Raw genomic sequence first — 19,787 nt, 5'->3', positions numbered from 1 at the left:
TTGTGACCTCTCTAGAGGCCATACCCTTGAATGGATCTTCATGAAAATTGGTCAGAATGTTCACCTTGATGATATCTAGGTCAAGTTTGAAAATGGGTCACATGCCATCAAAAACTAGGTCAGTAGGTCAAATAATAAAAAAACCTTGTGACCTCTCTAAAGGCCATATTTTTCATGGGATCTGTATGAAAGTTGGTCTGAATGTTCATCTTGATGATATCTAGGTCAAGTTCGAAACTGGGTCAACTGCAGTCAAAAGCTAGGTCAGTAGGTCTAAAAATAGAAAAACCTTGTGACCTCTCTAGAGGCCATACTTTTCATGGGATCTGTGTGAAAGTTGGTCTGAATGTTCATCTTGATGATATCTGGGTCAAGTTTGAAACTGGGTCAACTGCGGTCAAAAACTAGGTCAGTAGGTCTAAAATTTGAAAATTATTTTGACCTCCCTAGAGGCCATATTTTTCAATGGATCTTCATGAAATTAGTCAGAATATTTATCTTGATGATATCTAGGTCAAGTTCAAAACTGGGTCACATGAGCTCAAAAACTAGGTCACTTTTTCAAATAATAGAAAAAACAACGTCATACTCAAAACTGGGTCATGTGGGAAGAGGTGAGCGATTCAGGACCATCATGGTCCTCTTGTTTTATAAGTTATAGCAACACAAGTTTTATTTTATTGTTTTTAGCTCACCTTGTCACTTTATGAATGCACAGCATCCGTCGTCCGTCCGTGCGTGCGTCCGTAAACTTTTGCTTGTGACCACTCTAGAGGTCACATTTTTCACGGGGTCTTTATGAAAATTGGTCAGAATGTTCACCTTGATGATATCTAGGTCAAGTTCGAAACTGGGTCACGTGCGGTCAAAAACTAGGTCAGGAGGTCTAAAAATAGAAAAACCTTGTGACCTCTCTAGAGGCCATATATTTCATAAGATCTTCATGAAAATTGGTCAGAATGTTCATCTTGATGATATCTAGGTTAAGTTCGAAAGTGGGTCACGTGCCTTCAAAAACTAGGTCAGTAGGTCAAATAATAGAAAAACCTTGTGACCTCTCTAAAGACCATATTTTTCATGGGATCTGTATGAAAGTTGGTCTGAATGTTCATCTTGATGATATCTAGGTTAAGTTCGAAACTGGGTCATGTGAGGTCAAAAACTAGGTCAGAAGGTCCAAAAATAGAAAAACCTTGTGACCTCTTTAGAGGCCATACTTGTGAATGGATCTTCATAAAAATTGGTCAGAATGTTCATCTTGATGATATCTAGGTTAAGTTCGAAACTGGGTCATGTGAGGTCAAACACTAGGTCAGAAGGTCCAAAAAAAGAAAAACCTTATGACCTCTTTAGAGGCCATACTTGAGAATGGATCTTCATAAAAATTGGTCAGAATGTTCATCTTGATTATATATAGGTCAAGTTCGAAAGTGGGTCATGTGCCGTCAAAATGTAGGTCAGTAGGTCAAATAATGAAAAAACGTTTTGACCTCTCTGGAGGCCATATTTTTCATGGGATCTGTATGAAAGTTGGTCTGAAAGTTTATCTTGATGATATATAGGTCAAGTTTGAAAGTTGGTCAACTGCGATCAAAAACTAAGTCAGTAGGTCTTAAAATAGAAAAACCTTGTGACCTCTCTAGAGGCCATACCCTTGAATGGATCTTCATGAAAATTGGTCCAAAAATAGAAAAACCTTGTGACCTCTTTAGAGGCCATACTTGTGAATGGATCTTCATGAAAATTGGTCAGAATGTTCACCTTGATGATATCTAGGCCAAATTTGAAACTGGGTCAGGTGCCTCAAAAACTAGGTCAGTAGGTCAAATAATAAAAAAAACCTTGTGACCTCTCTAGAGGCCATTCTTTTCATGGGATCTGTATGAAAGTTGGTCTGAATGTTCATCTTGAAGATATCTAGGTCAAAGTTGAAACTGGGTCAACTGCGGTCAAAAACTAGGACAGTAGGTATAAAAATAGAAAAACCTTGTGACCTCTCTAGAGGCCATATTTTTCATGAGATCATGAAAATTAGTGAGAATGTTCAATTTGATGATATCTAGGTCAAGTTCAAAACAGGGTCACGTACCTTCGAAAACTAGGTCAATAGGTCAAATAATAGAAAAACCTTGTGACCTCTCTAGAGGCATATTTTTCAATGGATCTTCATGAAAATTGGTCAGAATTTTTATCTTGATGATATCTAGGTCAAGTTCAAAACTGGGTCACATGAGCTCAAAAACTAGGTCACTGTGTCAAATAATAGAAAAAATGACGTCATACTCTAAACTGGGTCATGTGGGAACAGGTGAGCGATTCAGGACCATCATGGTCCTCTTGTTTCCTATGGGGTCCTTTTGATGCTGGTAGTGTCAGGAGTAAAAAAGTGTGTTTATTATTTTAAAAAGTGGATGACTTGATATTGTACTTTTCTCAAAAGGTGTAATCACTTCAAAATTTTAAACATACCACAGGAAAATGCCCACAATAATTGAAACTGTATCACAGAAACTGGAAAAGTTAGCTACATATATTGTTTCTTTTACAGCACCAAAGTCATGTGGCTGGCAGTGGAGGTGCCAGATGGATCTGCAGGCATGGGTAAAATCACTGGAAATGCCAGTCCAGTGTGCAAGAAGTTCATTTGATATACACTGTTTGACATCAGTACATCATGGGATCTTAGATCATTGCAAAACAAGAAATGAGAAGAATGTTATAAATACAAAATGATGATTAATATCTTATTATTCTGTTGGGTTATTCAACATTTTTTTCCACAGTATTTCATTATATACCGGTATATATGGTGGTCATTTAAACAAACCAGTATTGAAGTATTCCTTAATTCAGTTACCAGTATTAACATGTTCTTCAAAGCCCCACTTTAATCTGAGCCCTTATAACCCTTAGCCTGCTGGCGGCAAGTGATTTTGCCTTTGCGACCAGTGTAGACAAAGATCACGGTCTGCACTGTTGGCTATTCAGTCAGTAATTTTCATTGAACACCCCTTGAACAATAAATGGTACTGCCTAAATTCATTGATGGACCAGTCCATTTTAGAAATTTAGCAGGCTAAGGAATAAACATACTGTCATCAATCAGTCGTCATTGTAACCTTTGTAGTAAAAATAAAGAATCAATGTTTATCTATATACATGATAACTGAATCAACAAAGTCACATTAAGTGACACAGCAACAATTTTCCAAATGTTATCACATGTTAATGTTGAGACAAACATTTAAAAAATGGCCTTACTAAAAATAATTAAAACTTCCTTTCAATTTTGTTGTTTTAGAGACTTACTCTAAGCCCTCTACAAAAGGGAAAAAACTGTTTATACAGAAATTATTGAGTGAACACCATTTGTCAGTCACAGTCCTGTCCATGTTGTATCAATGCAATACAAAAGTAAACTATGTTACCTGCTATACAGGACAAAACAGTCCTGTATCTAACAGTCCTAAAATTGTTTTCTTTGATTTTCTCATATTTCTAGATATTTTTCCCATCCTTTGGTGCATATATATTGGTTTCAGAGATTATTCTCTTTCCAGCAATAGCTTTCTCAACACTTGTGAAATTCTGTAGGTTTTAACTTTTTTGCCTGAGTTTAGTTGCTTGTTTCACTATGGGGAATCACATGATCAAAATAATCTCTAAACAAAAGTTAGATTTTGAAGAACATGAATAAATTTCCAACCAGGATAAAATATGAAATTTAAACACAACCTAACATATGACTATTGAAAGTTGTAAAATTATTATGCCCATAATTACAAACACTAAGGAAAATAAGAAGTGTCAGTTTCTTGAAGTGCTCCAGATAATCAGAATGATTGTGATTAAAATCTAAATAGTTTTAAGATACATCTATGCTGTCATATGAGTCTATATTTTAGATTTACAGCAAAAGTTACTTCAATATTATCCCATAATTATTCATAAACTTATTTTGTTTTAGAGATTATTTTGATCATGTGATTCCCCACAGTGTTGTTTGAACAGTTACAAGTTTCTACTTAATAAATACAGACAGGTAATGTGTATGCCTGTGTTTTTAGCCTGAGCACAAAGTGCTCATGGTGAGGTATTTTGATCATGCTGTGTCCATTGTCCGTCAAGTCGTCCGTCGTCAACAATTATGTTTAAATGACATCTCCTCCAAAACCACTGATTGGATTTTGATGAAACTTGGCCTGGATGTTCCGTGGTCCTCTTCCAAAGGTGTTCAAACAGTTTGGCTTGGTTGCACATAGGGGCTGCCAGAGCTAAAAATAGAAAAATCTTCGAACGACATCTCCTCCTAAACCAATGGTCCAATTTTTAAATAATTTTACACAAATGGTCCTTCTGTCACCCTCTACCAAGATTGTTCAGATTACACCGTTTCGTCAAAAAACATAGCTGCCAGGAGGCGTGGTCACTTTTCCCTATATGTATATAGTGGAAATTAAAATATCTTCTTGTGTGAAACTGATGGCCCAATTTTAAAATAATTTCACACAAATGGTCCTTCTGTCACCCACTACCAAGATTGTTCAAATTATTTTGATTCGTCAAAACATAGGCTGCCAGAGGGCGTGGCCACTTTTCACTATATGTGTATAGTGGAAACTTTAAAAATCTCCTTGTCATAATCTTGTGTGAAACTGCTGGCCCGATTTTAAATAATTCTGCACAAATGGTTCTTGTGTGACCCTCTACTAATAATGTTCAAATTATTCCGATTCGTTAAAAAACATGGCCGCCAGAGGGCGTGGTCACTTTTCATGAACAATGTCTTTTAAACAACATCTCCTCCAAAACCACTAAATGGATCTTGATGAAACTTTACACACAGATCTCTGGGTACCCCTCTTTCAAATCTGTTCAAATGGTTCCGGTTCATTGAACATATGAGTCTTTTTGGTTAAAAATAGGTTTTCAGCTATCACACTTTAAAAATCTTTTTTTCTTGAGCTTTGATATTTGGCATGTGATATAAGCATTTAACTCTTTACCATAATTGACCAAATTACTGCCCTAAGGTCAAAAATGGCCACGCCCCTGTATGTGACATGTACTTACTATAGGCTTTTATATAAGAAACTTTGAAAATCTTCTTCTCTGAATCAATAATAGCTAGAGCCTTGATTTTTATCTTGATATCAGAGTTGTACTGTACTATTGCCCTAGGTTAAAGAATGTGTGTGACGGCTAACATAGAAAACACCTATCAATACTTGTACCAATACGTTATACAAACAGACTTAAAGCCTTATACAAAGGTGAGCGCTTTAGGGTCAAAGACCCTCTTGTTTTATGTTGTTTTTTTGTGTGTGTGACATCTGTCATATTATTTGAGTACATCTTAAATAATGGACGGCAGTCAGTGCTAGTCGGCGCACGCTCAGTTTCCCCACTCCAACTTTAAACAGCTTCATTCTAAATTAATTTAACTTACCCGATATACATCTCACAAGATTAAAATTTATATCATCGTTAAGAGCAATGTGTGGTGTGTAATTATGTTGCATTTCAAGACTTTGACATCACTTATGTTAAAATAGTGACGTAAATTTTAAAGTAATGGTGACATGCCATTTCAGAAATGGCGACGTCAGATAAGTTTGTGGCACAGAAAATATTAGTTTTATGTTACCCTCTCTTTGAATCATTTCCTTAAAATAATTTTGTCATGTAAAGACAAGTGTCCTGCTAACATCTGCCAAAACTTCCAGAATTTTCCATTCCTCGTTTTACTAGTGAAGGGGTCATACCGCAATCTTCTGCGCCGCGAAATTATCTGACATTGCAATTTCTGAAATGGTGTGCTATCATTACTTTCAAAATTACGTCACTGTTTTAATGTTAGTGACGTCAGAGACTTGAAATGCAAGTTAACTACGCGCCACACATTGCCGTTAACGACGATGTTAATTTTAATCCTGTGAGATGTATATCGGGTAAGTTACACGAATTTAAAAGGAAACCACTTCTTTTTGTAGTGGGAAAATTGAGCGTGCGCTGATTAGCACTGATTACTGTCCATTACTTAAAAAATACTCAAATAATATGACAGATATTTAATTTTAAACTCTATAGTCCTGTAGAGTATACAATGAAATAACATCAGTTAAAATAATTATTTAATGCGTCGCTTATTTTCGAAAATAATAAAAAAAGTCTACGATTTTCTGGGACAACCCTTGTAATGATCAAGTAAAACATGTGATATCTAGAGTGCTAACTAGAAGATGCTTTGTAGAAAAAAATAGTAGTAATAGGCAAGAAGACAATAGGGGACAGGAGCAAAAGTCCAAGAGGCACCGATGGTTGGCTGCAATAGGGATCATCTACTCGGCATGTCCAATCATCCCAAGAAGTTTCAACATTCTGGGCCTAGTGGTTCTCAAATTATAGATTGCAAATGGTTTTCCATGTTCTGGTGTTCGTGACCTTTGATCGAGAGACTCCAAATTCATTAAGGGTCATCTACTCTGCATGTTCAATCTTCGTATGACGTTTTAACATTCTGAGTCAAGTGTTTCTCAAGTTATTGATCGAGAAGAGTTTTCCATGTTCAGGCCCATGTGACCATGACCTTTGCTCAAGTGACCCCAAAATCGATAGAGGTCATCTACTTTGTAAGCCCTATCATCCAATGAATTTGAAGGTTCTAGGTCAAATGGTTCTGTAGTTATTGGTTGAACAAGAGCACCGCCTTGCGGGTGCTGACGCTCATCTGATTTTTTTTGTGTAATAGAAATATTGTCCTACCCATGATTTTCTAAGTCTAAAAAGGGCCATCATTCTTGCAAAAAGCAGGATAGAGTTATGTTTCTTGATGCACAGTGTCCACTTATGATGGTGAAAAACTGTTGCAAGTTTTAAAGCAATAGCTTTGATAGTTTATGAGAAAAGTTGACTTAAACATAATACTCAACCAAGAAAATGATTTTCTAAGTCCAAAAGGGGCAATAATTATTGCAAAAATCAGGATGGAGTTACGCTGCTTGCTGTACAGGGTCAGCTTATGATGGTGAACAAGTGTTGCAAGTTTCAAAGCAATAGCTTTGATAGTTTATGAAAAAAAGTTGACCTAAACATAAAACTTAACCAAGAAATCTGATATTTTCTAAGTCCAAAAGGGGCCATAAATCTTGCAAAAAGCAGGATGGAGTTATGTTTCTTGCTGTACAGGGTCAACTTATGATGGTGAACAAGTGTTGCAAGTTTTAAAGCAATACCTTTGATAGTTTAGGATAAAAGCTGACCTAAACATAAAACTTAACCAAGAAAACTGATTTTCTAAGTCCAAAAGGGGCAATAAATCTTGCAAAAAGCAAGATGGAGTTATGTTTCTTGCTGTACAGGGTCAGCTTATGATGGTGAACAAGTATTCCAAGTTTCAAAGCAATAGCTTTGACAGTTTGGGAGAAAAGTTGACCTAAACATAAAACTTAACCAAGAAATCTGATATTTTCTAAGTACAAAAGGGGCCATAAATCTTGCAAAAAGCAAGATGGAGTTATGTTTCTTGCTATACAGGGTCAGCTTATGATGGTGAACAAGTATTCCAAGTTTCAAAGCAATAGCTTTGATAGTTTAGGAGAAAAGCTGACCTAAACATAAAACTTAACCAGGCAACGCCGACGCAGACGCCGACGCCGACAACCGCTCAAGTGATGACAATAACTCATCATTTTTTTTCAAAAAATCAGATGAGCTAAAAATGAAGTGTGACAGGCAGATGGCCCCTGTGACCTTGATATTTGATATAGTGACCCCAAAAACAATAAGGGTCGTCTACTTCATAAGCCCTACCACACTATGAGGTTTGAAGGTTTTAGATCAAATGGTTCTCCAGTTATTGGTCGGAAATAAAGTGTGGGCAGGGCAAAAACAAATGTCTCCCCAAGTGGTGGGAGGGGGGGGGACATGATAAGGTATTTCTAAGACTTGATCCAGTGTCCTTGTTTAAGACCTCAGATAACCCAGTTTTGAACCTGTACTAGATTTCATTGAGGCAAACACTTTGACAAAGTTTTAAGATGAAACATAAAATGTGGCCTCTAGTTTAAACAATGTTTTTTTTTCTAAAATTTGATTTTAAAACCAGTTTTTGACCTCGGTTAAACCAGTTTTAAACCCATCCTAAATTTCATATAGACAAAAATTCTTAAGAAGTTTCATAAGATGCGGTAGAAAAACATGGCCTTCAGACAAGATTTTCATATCAACTGACCTAGTGACCTAGTTTCTAAACCCAGATGACCCAGTATCGAACTAGTCTGACAATTTATTGAGGCTAATATTCTGACCAAGTGTCATTAAAATTGGGCTAAAGTTGTGACCTCTAAGTGTTAACAGTCAAATTGTTGACTTACACATGCCTGAAGACATGGACACAGAGAGATCACAACAGTTCACCAGTCAGCTAAAAATACAAGCCAAACTCTACATTACAAGATCATCCAATAACGCCAAAGACTTGTGATGGGTCAAGTTACTTTTGAGACACCTGCTTACATGAAAAACTTTTATTAAAATTTTTGCCGTAAGATAAAAGGAGTCACAATTCTGACAAAATGTAAGCTTGACTGAGGTAACTTTCTCTGAGGTCTTCTCATAATACCAAAGGTATGTGTAAAGTTTGAAAGTACGCAGTGCAGCAGTTTCTGAGAAACTTGCTTACATGCAAAACTTTTCTGGACAAAAACGAAAGGGTGAAAACAAAAAACTCTGTTAGAAAATTTCCGAGTGAAGCTATAAATGAAGTAAACCAAAAATATACAGTGTAATTTTATTAGATAAATATAACAATACAGCCTACACCAGATGATATGACAGTAACATTTTGTTGGTGATTCTGACCTGTGATATACTGCACAAATTCTACATTGCAATTAGCACTTAAAAGCTGAGTAATAAAAGAAATATAACAAAATACAATATCATTTGTTTAACAAGAGGCTTTAAGATGCTGACACGATTTGTCAGAAAGATGTGACATCTGCAGTGTTTACTTAAACAAAAAATGCTAAATGTAAATGGTAATTAAAGGCACTGACCTCCAGATTGCACAACAACAAAAGAAAAGAAAACTCTTAGATATCAGGAAATTATCGCTAGTATATTTCTTAAGAAGGTTTTGAAACTCACTTATTTACATATTATATGATAGAGAAATAAGTTGTTTTGACTAACTTTTCCATTCAAACTTGAAAAGCATTTGTCAAACTGCCTGTATTTAAATCTTTATATTTAACTATCATTACGTATTCCTTGGTTAAGAATGCAGGAAATATAAATTTTATTGCTGCTGCAGCCAGGGTTTGATTCCCAACTCAGGTTTTTTTGTTTTTTCTTGATTTGACATTTGTTAAGGTATTTTAGAAACTAAAACTCATGTAAGTTCCTAATGTTCATAACATGACAAACTTAAATTTTAAGGAAGGATCATTTTAGCTAAAGTCTGGAGGTCAGTGCCTTGAACACAGCTAAGCTTACTTTATATACCAGTATACCACAGATCTGATAAACAGGCTAGTTTGTGAGAGTAAAATCATTAGAAAAGGCAACATTTAGGCAGTTACTTTTTTTTAAAAGCAAATCAAACCAACAGTTTAATGAAGCTCATAAAACAGACTGATCTCAATGATATTTCGAAGGTACAATTCCATTCTGAAAAATATCTTAATCATAGACTTTGTTCCACATATATTTCCTGTTTATTTGTTCCTTAGGTTATTTATCACAATAAGTTAGTAGATATACAATAATGCAGTCTGACAGAAAAACAAAAACAATTATTATTAACTGAAATTTAATTACCTAAGACATGCCGCAGATATGTGGCAACAACCTTAAACCTACACAATATAATACCCCAAAGCTGAATATATACCACTGCTGAATACAGGTGAATTTTCCTATTAGTAGTTGATGTCTGCAATTACACTAAATTATAGTAATTGCTAAATAAGCATGGGTGATAAATGACGATGACTGTAGAATCACATACTGTTAGAAATACAGTCACACCTGTATACAATGAACTAGTCCTGTCTCAGTTAGATCAGTTACATACATGTTACCCATACCCAGGAGATACACGGGGATAGTACAAGACCCTCATAGTTCAAGTCAGTTAGAGAGACTATCAATAGGTTAACTTGAAAAAGCCAAAAAAGTGGTATTTATTTACATGTGGTTTAAAATATAAACTCAGAATGGAATTTATCACAGGTTTAACTGTATAGATTATCAATTACTACATGATTGAAATTTCATACTGGATACAGATTTGTCCCATGGCAGTGTACATTTTTGTTAAATACAATTTTGTTCCCAATATCAGCTGACTGGACTTGTGTTTATACAAAAATAATGTTGTTCCAGAATTTGCAAACAAAAAGTTTACAAGAAAAGTTAAATTAAGAGTTAAATCTATTTCACTACAGTATTAAACAATAATTTACACTAACATAACAATAATTAAAGTAAGCATGTAGATAGTAGTGTTATTTGAAGCTGATAAAAATGAATGCATTGTCAAAAATTGTTGGATGATAGTTGTAGAAAATATTAATGAAACAAACAGAAGGTAAAACAATACAAAAACATGCTATAAAAACAACTGAACAGACAAAATAAAATGTCATTTTACTTAAATCAACAAAAACAAAAAAGTTCTATTTGTACTCTATTGTCTAGTATACACTGAGTGAATGGCATGCTGGTCAATAATCAAAACTATTGCCCCGAGGTCTGAAGGAATGAGGGCCGATTATAAGTTTTGACTATTCACTGGCAAGTAGTTCAAGTGTTTTATAACATGACATCAGGAGTTAATTTTCTTCTAATTATCTTTTAATTTTTAGACTTATTAGCCAAGAAGGAATGTGTTGAATATAGATGAGTCATGCAGCACAAACTATAGACCAGCCATTTATATACTGAGTACCTTTGACTGGACATTTCCAAATGTTTATGCAATGTTTTGATATTGGAAATCTCCATATGAATGTAATCTCAAGCACAACTAAATCCCTGAAAAACTTGCTCATTGTTCTTTGATGTTACAATCGAGTTTAACTTTGTTATACATGTATTAAAATACAAAGAGGAAACACTCTAAGTAAGCTCATAATTAAACTTTCAGAAACAGTTAATTCAGTTACTTTGGTCTATTTATATGGCACCTGAATCTGAATAATTCATGAAAACAAATATCATTGAACACACAATTCCTAATAAAACCTCTATAACCACACTGTGCTTCCTCACCAATGTCTGTAGAAAACATTTATCCATAAATAGGTTTTGCTTTCTTTGTTGTTTACATACATGATGATCTTTGTAAAAAGTAATTTGTTGTTGAACTTAACATGTACCTTCCTTGTGCATATTTCGGACATTGTTTATCACAAATGGTCTTATTCCTCTTCCATATGGAACAGGGGAATCTTAACTTAAAATTTAGCTATGGTATAAATATTTTACTGAATGTTCACTGCTAGTATGTAGGTTACTATCACTTAAACTGAAATAAAACCACTCAGGTTTTAAAACAATCATCCAAAAATTTCAATATACCAAAAATATTTAGTGTATGATACACCGGTACCTAGAATACCCTGAAGAACCACAAGTTGGAACAATAATATCTTAGTTATATTGCACTCTCTTCAATATGCCCAACTAAAAAACTCAATCCGAGTCTTAGTACAGCAAACAAATAATGATAGCCTAACCAAAATCTACTGTACTAAAATCACTGGGCAGTCATGACAGTCTATCCAAAATCCACATTGCTAAAAGTATTTGATCATGATAGCCTACCCAAAATCCCCTTTACTAAGTGCACATGTCAATCACAATAGCCTAATAAAAAAAAAAACACTTTATAAAAATTATAAATCAATCATGTTAGCCTAACCCAAATCCCCTTTACTAAGTGCACATGTCAATCACAATAGCCTAATCAAAAAACACTTTATAAAAATCATAAATCAATCATGATAGTCTAACCAAATCCCCTTTACTAAGTGCACAAAAAATCATGACAGTCTAATCCAAATCCCCATTTACTAAAATCACAAATCAATCATGATAGCCTAACTAGAATCCCTTTACTAAAAGCATTAAGTCAATCATGATAGTCTAACCAAAATCCCATTTACTAAAATCATTAAGTTGATCATGATAGTCTAACCAAAATCCCATTTACTAAAATCACAAATTGATCACGAGAGCCTAACCAAAGTCATCCTTACTAAAGGTGCAAACCAATCATGGTAACCTTACCAAAATCCCCTTAACTAAAAGCACAAATCAATCATTTACAAATTAAGAATATATAAAATGTAAATTAGGTCCGAAGGCAAATACAGATATCAAAATTTGTTATCAATAACACTAGTGGCAAAAGAGCCATGTTGCAGATTTCCTAATGAAATATACATTGAACACAGAATATCAGCAAGTAAAAATAAAATACAAAACTGGTAAAATCAATGGTTCTGTTGATTACTAATGGGCTTCAAGTGTGTTAGAGCTCCTAATTCACAACAGTGAGGGGAGAAAATATCAATATCTACCTAAAGTCCAATATCTTTTTTATGTTAATATCATTATAATTTAACCCTTACCATGCTAAATTTCTATAATGAACTTAATCTCCATTTTTCAATTTGGATATAGCTATTAACTGTTAAAAGGTGTGCTTTCCAAAAAGATACTGTCTGAATGGCGAACAGTGCAGATCTACACTGGTCGCAATGACAGAATTAATTGTGTCCAGCATGCTAAGGGTTAAACATGTTGCCTCATAATATACCAATAAACTTAAATATAAGGTCTCATGTACTTAAATGTATTTGCAAACATCAATATCCTCAATCTTCTTTTTCCTAATAAAGTTTAATATCTTCATAATGTCAATATCCCCATAGACAAAAATATGGACCTTATTTAAATCACAATATCCCCATAAACTTTGAGGCCTCATCTCCATGTTTAAATACATGTACACAAGTTTCATTGTGTTCCCTAAACTTCCTGTAACTAAATGTTAACATAACCGACTCCGCTCACACTTTACTGTTAACCAAAATGAAGTATTTTTCACATAATTACACTGCTTTCACTTTTTTTGGCCATTTCTTAAAGTCAGGATAATATTTTACAACAAACACTGTAAAAGGAAAATATTCAAATTTATCACCAAAACTGTGAAAAAGCAACTAAGGGTACGAGCAGGTACCATATTTACCCATGTTTAGTGCACTTATTTTCAGACTGTATTCTTTCTAAAGCCTTCCTCAAAATAGACCAAGACAAATTTATGCCCTGGGATTCAAGGCTGAATTTGGCGGAGCTTATTATACATGGGTATACATAATACATAGATAAATACAGTATACAAACATAGAGCACACTTAACAACTTCAGCACATAATGAATTTACTATCACCATCAATATGAAAAACAATTAACAATAATTAACAATAATCATGAATGCACACAAAACAAACAATAATAATTTTGTTCAAATTTATTTGACATACAAGGGTGTGGCCAATCTTTCAGGTTTACAAACTATGGTTTAGAACCTTTGATGTATTCCAAAGTACTCAAACTATTTATCTTATTTCATCAATTTTGTAGAATCATGGCCACCAATCTGACACATTCCATTTCATGTTCAAATTTACAATTAACTGGACAGTAATTTCCAATAAAAACATTGATGGCACTGCTAATGGACTGTCTAAGTCAGAACTAAACTCAGTGGCAATGGAAAAACATCTAAGAATGTAACAAGTTCATCACTGTAGATGTCTAAAAGACTTATACCACTGGTTAATACCATCCCAGCAAGTACTTTGCCTACCCTGATATAAGATAATGTTATAGCCTAGGATATACCATAGACAACAATTTCTTGAAATATCTTATTAACTACCCGCATCAGTCACACCCTGTGTTGTCAGAAAAATTAACAACTTTTGTAGTAGCAAGAAAAATTCAAACATTTGCATTGCAACATATAACAATGTTATAACATAAATATTTGTGTACTAACAAGTAACATAATGTTAGAATATGTGAAATAACATAATAACATAATAATAATAACATAATAATCATAGATTTTAAGAAACATAATTAAATTAAAGGGGCATGTCACCTCCTGGTGTATGCCTTTAGAACAGATATCAAAGTACTGTAAAATCATTAATATTTGTGAGGAAACTAATATTCATAGATTTTGCAGTCGAGTCAAATCCACCAATTTATATCCAGACAAACAAATAAAAATTTTCAAATACTGAAATCCACAAATTCATATCTTCATAAATTTGTCATTTTGGCCAAAACCATAAAATTTCATGCCTGTGGAATTAAATGCTTTCACTGTGTATCAAATACAGTAAAACCCTGATCACTCAAGAATAAGCAAAATGTTTGATTTTTTCCGGGATTTTGAGCAACCCAAACATAGTCCCAGAATACAAACTGTGTGGACCACATTGTTCCAGAATACAAACTGTGTGGACCACATAGTCCCAGAATACAAACAGTGTGGACCACATAGTCCCAGAATACAAACTGTGTGGACCACATAGTCCCAGAATACAAACTGTGTGGACCACATAGTCCCAGAATACAAACAGTGTGGACCACATAGTCCCAGAATACAAACTGTGTGGACCACATAGTCCCAGAATACAAACTGTGTGGACCACATAGTCCCAGAAAACAAACTGTCTGGTCCATATGAATTGCTACATGTGAATACTGGTATGCAAGCCATCCATGCTTGAGCCAGTGGTGTTTCAATGTAAGAGGCAGTGGTGTTTCAATTAATGTATAGATATTTCATAAATCAGTTTAATACTTCAAATTACTACTAAATTCTTTACTTAAACTTAAACAGTTCTGGCTAAGTAACATTTCTTAGAGCTTTTCTATATGATTAACAGACTATTCCATTGTAGCTATAAATATATACAGCCTAGAAATGCGTAAAAAAAACTTTGTCATTATTAACCAATTACAAATTTGCAAAATTTGACATAAACCTGACAGCATACTTCTTTAAAAACATCTTTAATAGAATGTACAAAGTCCAACTAGGGTCATAAAATGATTCCTGGGATGGAATGAAGCATTGGCAGATATAGACAAATCTTTATGCATATCCCATAAAATAATTACCATTTTGACTTCAGCGAATAACACATTATGTTAAATCATGTATAATATATGCTGATATATCAATATAAAATGTAATGCTTGGTTACACTATATAACATCCCGATTATATCTCCCAAATTTATGTAGTATATCATACTGTAACTTCTTGTATACTGTAGAACACATGACTTTGCATCAGATTACATAAATTTTTAACCCAAAGCTGATTACATCCATATTGCTGCTACTTTAAATCAGCCCATTTCAAACATATGAGGTTCTCTATATTAAATATTAGCAAAATTAAATCTACCCTGAATATCATCTACAGGTGTATTTGTTTTTTGGTTTAAAAGCCACACCAACATAATGTTAATCATTAGCAACATCTCCAGCTTTTGTTAGAGGATCAAAAAAACCCAGGTATTCTTCATAGCATGATTTCAGGCACAAGCAGGCACATGGGCAGAACCACTGACCTTACATTAGCCAGCTGGATGGCTACCTCACACAAAAAATTTATAAACCCCAAGCCAAGTTTAGAACCTAAAAAAAAGGAAGGGAAAGCCAGCAACCTTAACCACTTTGCCTCTGGGGCCATCCCCCACACCTATATACATACAGTATTTTGTACAATTTTATTATGCTTGTTCATTTCAAGGAAAAGAATTAACAGTTATGAAAAAAACAGATCTAATACCTGTGATAACAATTATGACATTTTATCATATTTATACTACCCTAAATAATATGTCAAAAGGATGAGACGTTCATTCCTGAAGTATCAAGCCATCTGTCAGATTTTTCAAAATATCTTATTGACATAATTATGTACATACAGAAAGTTGTTTTTGATCCTAAGAAAAATCAATTTTATTTTCTGCTTGAAATCATTTGAAAGCATCAAGAAAGTAATATAATGCTTTTCATCGTTTGGATATGTTCCAAACATCCTCTACATGGAAAAATCATTTGCATTTATTTAAACAGTTCTTTTTATCAATCTAATTAAAAGTTTAACATACATCTTCAGAGAAAACTATCAAAACTATGAAAAGGAAATTAATCTGAAAAAAAAGGTGAAATTTGATCTCTTGAGTCAACATCAGCCATGTTTTAAATTTCTTTTACATTGTCTAATCCTAAAATAATTTCGCAAAACATATGTAATAGCTTTTATGAATCTTTGGAATTCAGTATTTTGCAATTAAGTATTTAGAAAGGGATACAGCCTTTTATATAGTTTATGTTTCACTGTGTACAGCAATGAAAGGTGTTTAATGAAATAATGTGTACAGATCTTTGACATGATAAAAGTCATGCACCCTGTTCAGTTTGGCAAAATGAGGTTGTTCAATACAAACAAGTTAATGTAATTAGTATAAAAATATATATTTCACTGTAAAAATTCTTATTCTAAATATGGCATAAAAGTTTCAGCTATTAACCCACTCACATCAATTTTCCTCTTGCATACTTTTATCAGAAGAAATTAACACTGTTGATCACTCTAGAGACATACCTATAGTTTTAATAATGAAATTCAGACAATAGTTAACTTTTATATATTTTGTTCTTTCTAACACAACCTGATTTGTTTTCCCATTGACAGTGTGAAGCTATTATGCGATAAAATCAGAGTAAATCATCACTTTCATGAATAGATCATATTTTGTTTCCGGCACGCTGAAAATGAGTATGACACGTCAGATCAGGAAATTTTTGGACGGATATCAAGTTAACAGTAACTTTATCATTGAATAAAATCATTGTTTGGTTGTTCAGATGCACAGGAATTAAATCTCAATGGCATATAGTTTCTTGATTAAATCACTGTTCTTTATAGAAATATTGTATCAATTTGAATCGCTATAATGTAGCAGGTGATTTTAATTCTTGAGCACCTTTGTTTCTGTTGGCTTAACAGTATTTCAGTTATACATGTGATCATTTAACCAAATTATTGTGTCACTATCCATTACCAGTAAAGTCCTGTTCTCCACAAGTAACTGATAACTTCCTTACATGAATTAGAAGTGTAGGATGACTGATTTTTAATCATCATGGAGAACAGACCCCTCACCCACACTTCCAACCTACAACCTCTACAGAGGAAGTTGTGCACTACTTAAACTGAACATGGAATAATTCCAAAGATACAAATATAAACACAATTTAATATCTGTCGACTAATTTAGTACCATTTAAATACTTCTGTGCTCTCATACCGCCTAGTACAATTTAAAAAAATTTGTGCATCTACCTATTTCTCATCAATCAAATACCATATAAGAATGCAGCCCTGCCATTTGTCATTTCAGACTTATACTCAGAAAAAGCCAATCAGATGCTAGATTTATTAGACTGGTAACCAAACGCAGCACAAGAATAGAAACAGCATCATAAATTTCCACTAGTAACAAGCACCTAAGACATCAGTGGGTACATTGTATGTTATACTTAATTAGGTATATAATGGTTTCAATAGTACAATATCAATAACAACTCATTAACATCGATCTAACAATGAAATAAACCATATCAAAGAGTTTTATCTTTAGGATTTTTTCTATACAAAAATAAAGTATAAATTATCACAAAAATTGTATTTGTAAGAAGCACTGCCCCTAGCATGCCTACACTGGATGAGGCGTCGGAGAACTCCCACTCTGACATAAGCTCTTGTTTCCTTTCCTGCATATCATAGAGGACTCCCTGCATCTGGGTCATCGTGCCGAGAATAACACAGACATGAAACAGCTGATGGCTATGTCCAACAATATCAAAACTCCCTGGAAATATACGCTCTGGAAAATGGGTCCCATAAAGTGTTCCAGCTAGATACATAAAAATTATGCTCAAACAGTGATGATAGTTTGATGTTAAATTCATGTCAGATTCTGATCCAAGTAAAAGGCGGTATGTAATTGGCACAGTTGTGTATATACATGGTAACCCTAACGATCCAATTCTCATCACCTTCCGGAATGTATTCATTTGCATAAATCTGGTTTTGCAAGATATAACAATGCATAAAATGGAATTTACGAATGCTATTATTAGATACATATCACCGACAAGCCCAACCCTGAATGCCGAAGGAAATGAGTATGCTCTGTATGCTAATGCTACGCCGAATGCCGACGCAGCTATTGCACTGTAATCCATGAAGAAGCAGACGTGTCTTGCTTTGTCAGACATTGTATTGAACGTGTGTGCAATAGAGCTAGCAAGAGGGTATATGCAACACATACACATGTATGCCAGCAGCGGCCATGTGTAACTGTCATGCTGAAAGTCCAAGGTATGCGATAATCCCTTTAATATCCACATGAAGTACCATGATGGTAAGAAATGTGTCCAAAAGTTCAATGTCTCATTAGTGGCGTCAAACACACTCAGTAAACATCTGAATGGTGGGCTTTTGGGGTTTCTATAACCCTTCACGATAAAACTCTCATGGAAGTGTTCTGGAACTTGGTCTTTGTGATACAAAGGCCCACCAAGCCCTGTTGTCCCAGCAACAAACATTGTCGTCTGCTCATAAACTACCAGTATTCCAGACCATCTTCTCCAGGCACCATGTACAAGCTACCCTGAAACCTGAAATGCAAAAATACTCTGTACAATTTCTTTTGATCTTGTAAATAGAAAGTAGCAGCTCCTCCAAGTAATTTATACAACTCTAAGCCTTAACAAAAGAAATCTTAAAAATCTAATCAACAGTCTTATTAAAGTTTGGCGACCCAGAATTTCGGACGACCCAGGAAATCGGCCAGTCGCATAAATGCTTATTTTTGTGTTATTTTGATCATTTGTTGACAAGTACAAAGACGCTTGCATTATGTGCAACATCATCTGCAATAATTGCAAATCGGTTAGTAAAAGTTACAAAATTTGAATATTTACATTTGTTCACGAAATGTTGTGACAGCTCTCGCTGGGGGAAGCTGCATGTGCTTTCAGTGTGCATGGGCATACTTGTTTTGAGGTTCCAACAATATTCAAGGGGTACTCATCTACAATCTGCTAAATGCAGACGAGAAAATTGCGTGTTTTAAAACAAGTGTCAAGGTTTTCCCGACAATAACACGAGTTCAATGCGTTAAAACCAAATTGTTTTACCTTAAATTTTGTGTCGTATATAGGCCAGCTGGATTTTTTAAACTTTTGACAGCCTTATATCAAACATTAATAGTTGAATGTAAACAAGGTAAAAACATGTCTTTTTATCATTAACACCAACCTAAACGTGATTCTGAGAGACAAAATGCTGATAATTAGTGTTTTCCTACTGTCCGATTTCTGGGTCATGCAACACGCTAAAAGAGTTAGATTTACGTACCCTCTTTTGGGCCTCAGTGACGTGTTCAGTTTATTTTTATATAGAAACAAATTGGCGTTTTGCGTCACCGAAGAAGTGAACTTAATTCAGGTAACATTTCATGGATCTTGCATTGAAATGAAAATATGACAGCTGAAAAGGTTGCAAAATTGTCCGAATATGGGTCGCCAACCAGTAATGTGACAAGAGAAATCTCTCTTAGAAAATACAATCATGACCCCTACTTTTATGGGCGGTGGTAACTGCCAAA

The 19,787-nt window shown here is 34.3% G+C and overlaps 2 protein-coding genes across 5 annotated transcripts in view; both read right to left on the bottom strand.

The window, feature by feature from the left end:
• Positions 1–6,242, bottom strand: part of LOC123561319 (protein NCBP2AS2-like) — a 116,756-nt gene extending 110,514 nt beyond the window's left edge. Inside the window, exon 1 of the mRNA XM_053553354.1 lies at positions 6,237–6,242. The gene's annotated coding sequence lies outside the window, so the exon portion shown is untranslated. The remainder of the gene's footprint in view (positions 1–6,236) is intronic.
• Positions 6,243–8,779: 2,537 nt separating this feature from the next.
• LOC123561320 (membrane progestin receptor gamma-like) overlaps positions 8,780–19,787 on the bottom strand; it is a 29,300-nt gene continuing 18,292 nt past the window's right edge. For 3 of the 4 annotated variants that reach the window (XM_045353602.2, XM_045353601.2, XM_053553346.1), the window contains exon 2: positions 8,780–18,795. In XM_045353602.2, coding sequence (XP_045209537.2) covers positions 17,734–18,723 — 990 coding nt within the window. In that variant the 5' untranslated portion in view covers positions 18,724–18,795 and the 3' untranslated portion in view covers positions 8,780–17,733. Of the gene's footprint in view, positions 18,796–19,101; positions 19,375–19,787 lie in introns of those variants that run through there. The other variant, XM_045353603.2, reaches the window with a different exon arrangement.

This window comes from Mercenaria mercenaria, chromosome 10 (assembly GCF_021730395.1).
Source record: "Mercenaria mercenaria strain notata chromosome 10, MADL_Memer_1, whole genome shotgun sequence".
Classification (NCBI taxonomy): Eukaryota; Metazoa; Mollusca; class Bivalvia; order Venerida; family Veneridae; genus Mercenaria; species Mercenaria mercenaria.
The sequence above is the reverse complement of the archived record's forward strand: the minus strand, read 5'-3'. Positions and strand labels throughout refer to the sequence as shown.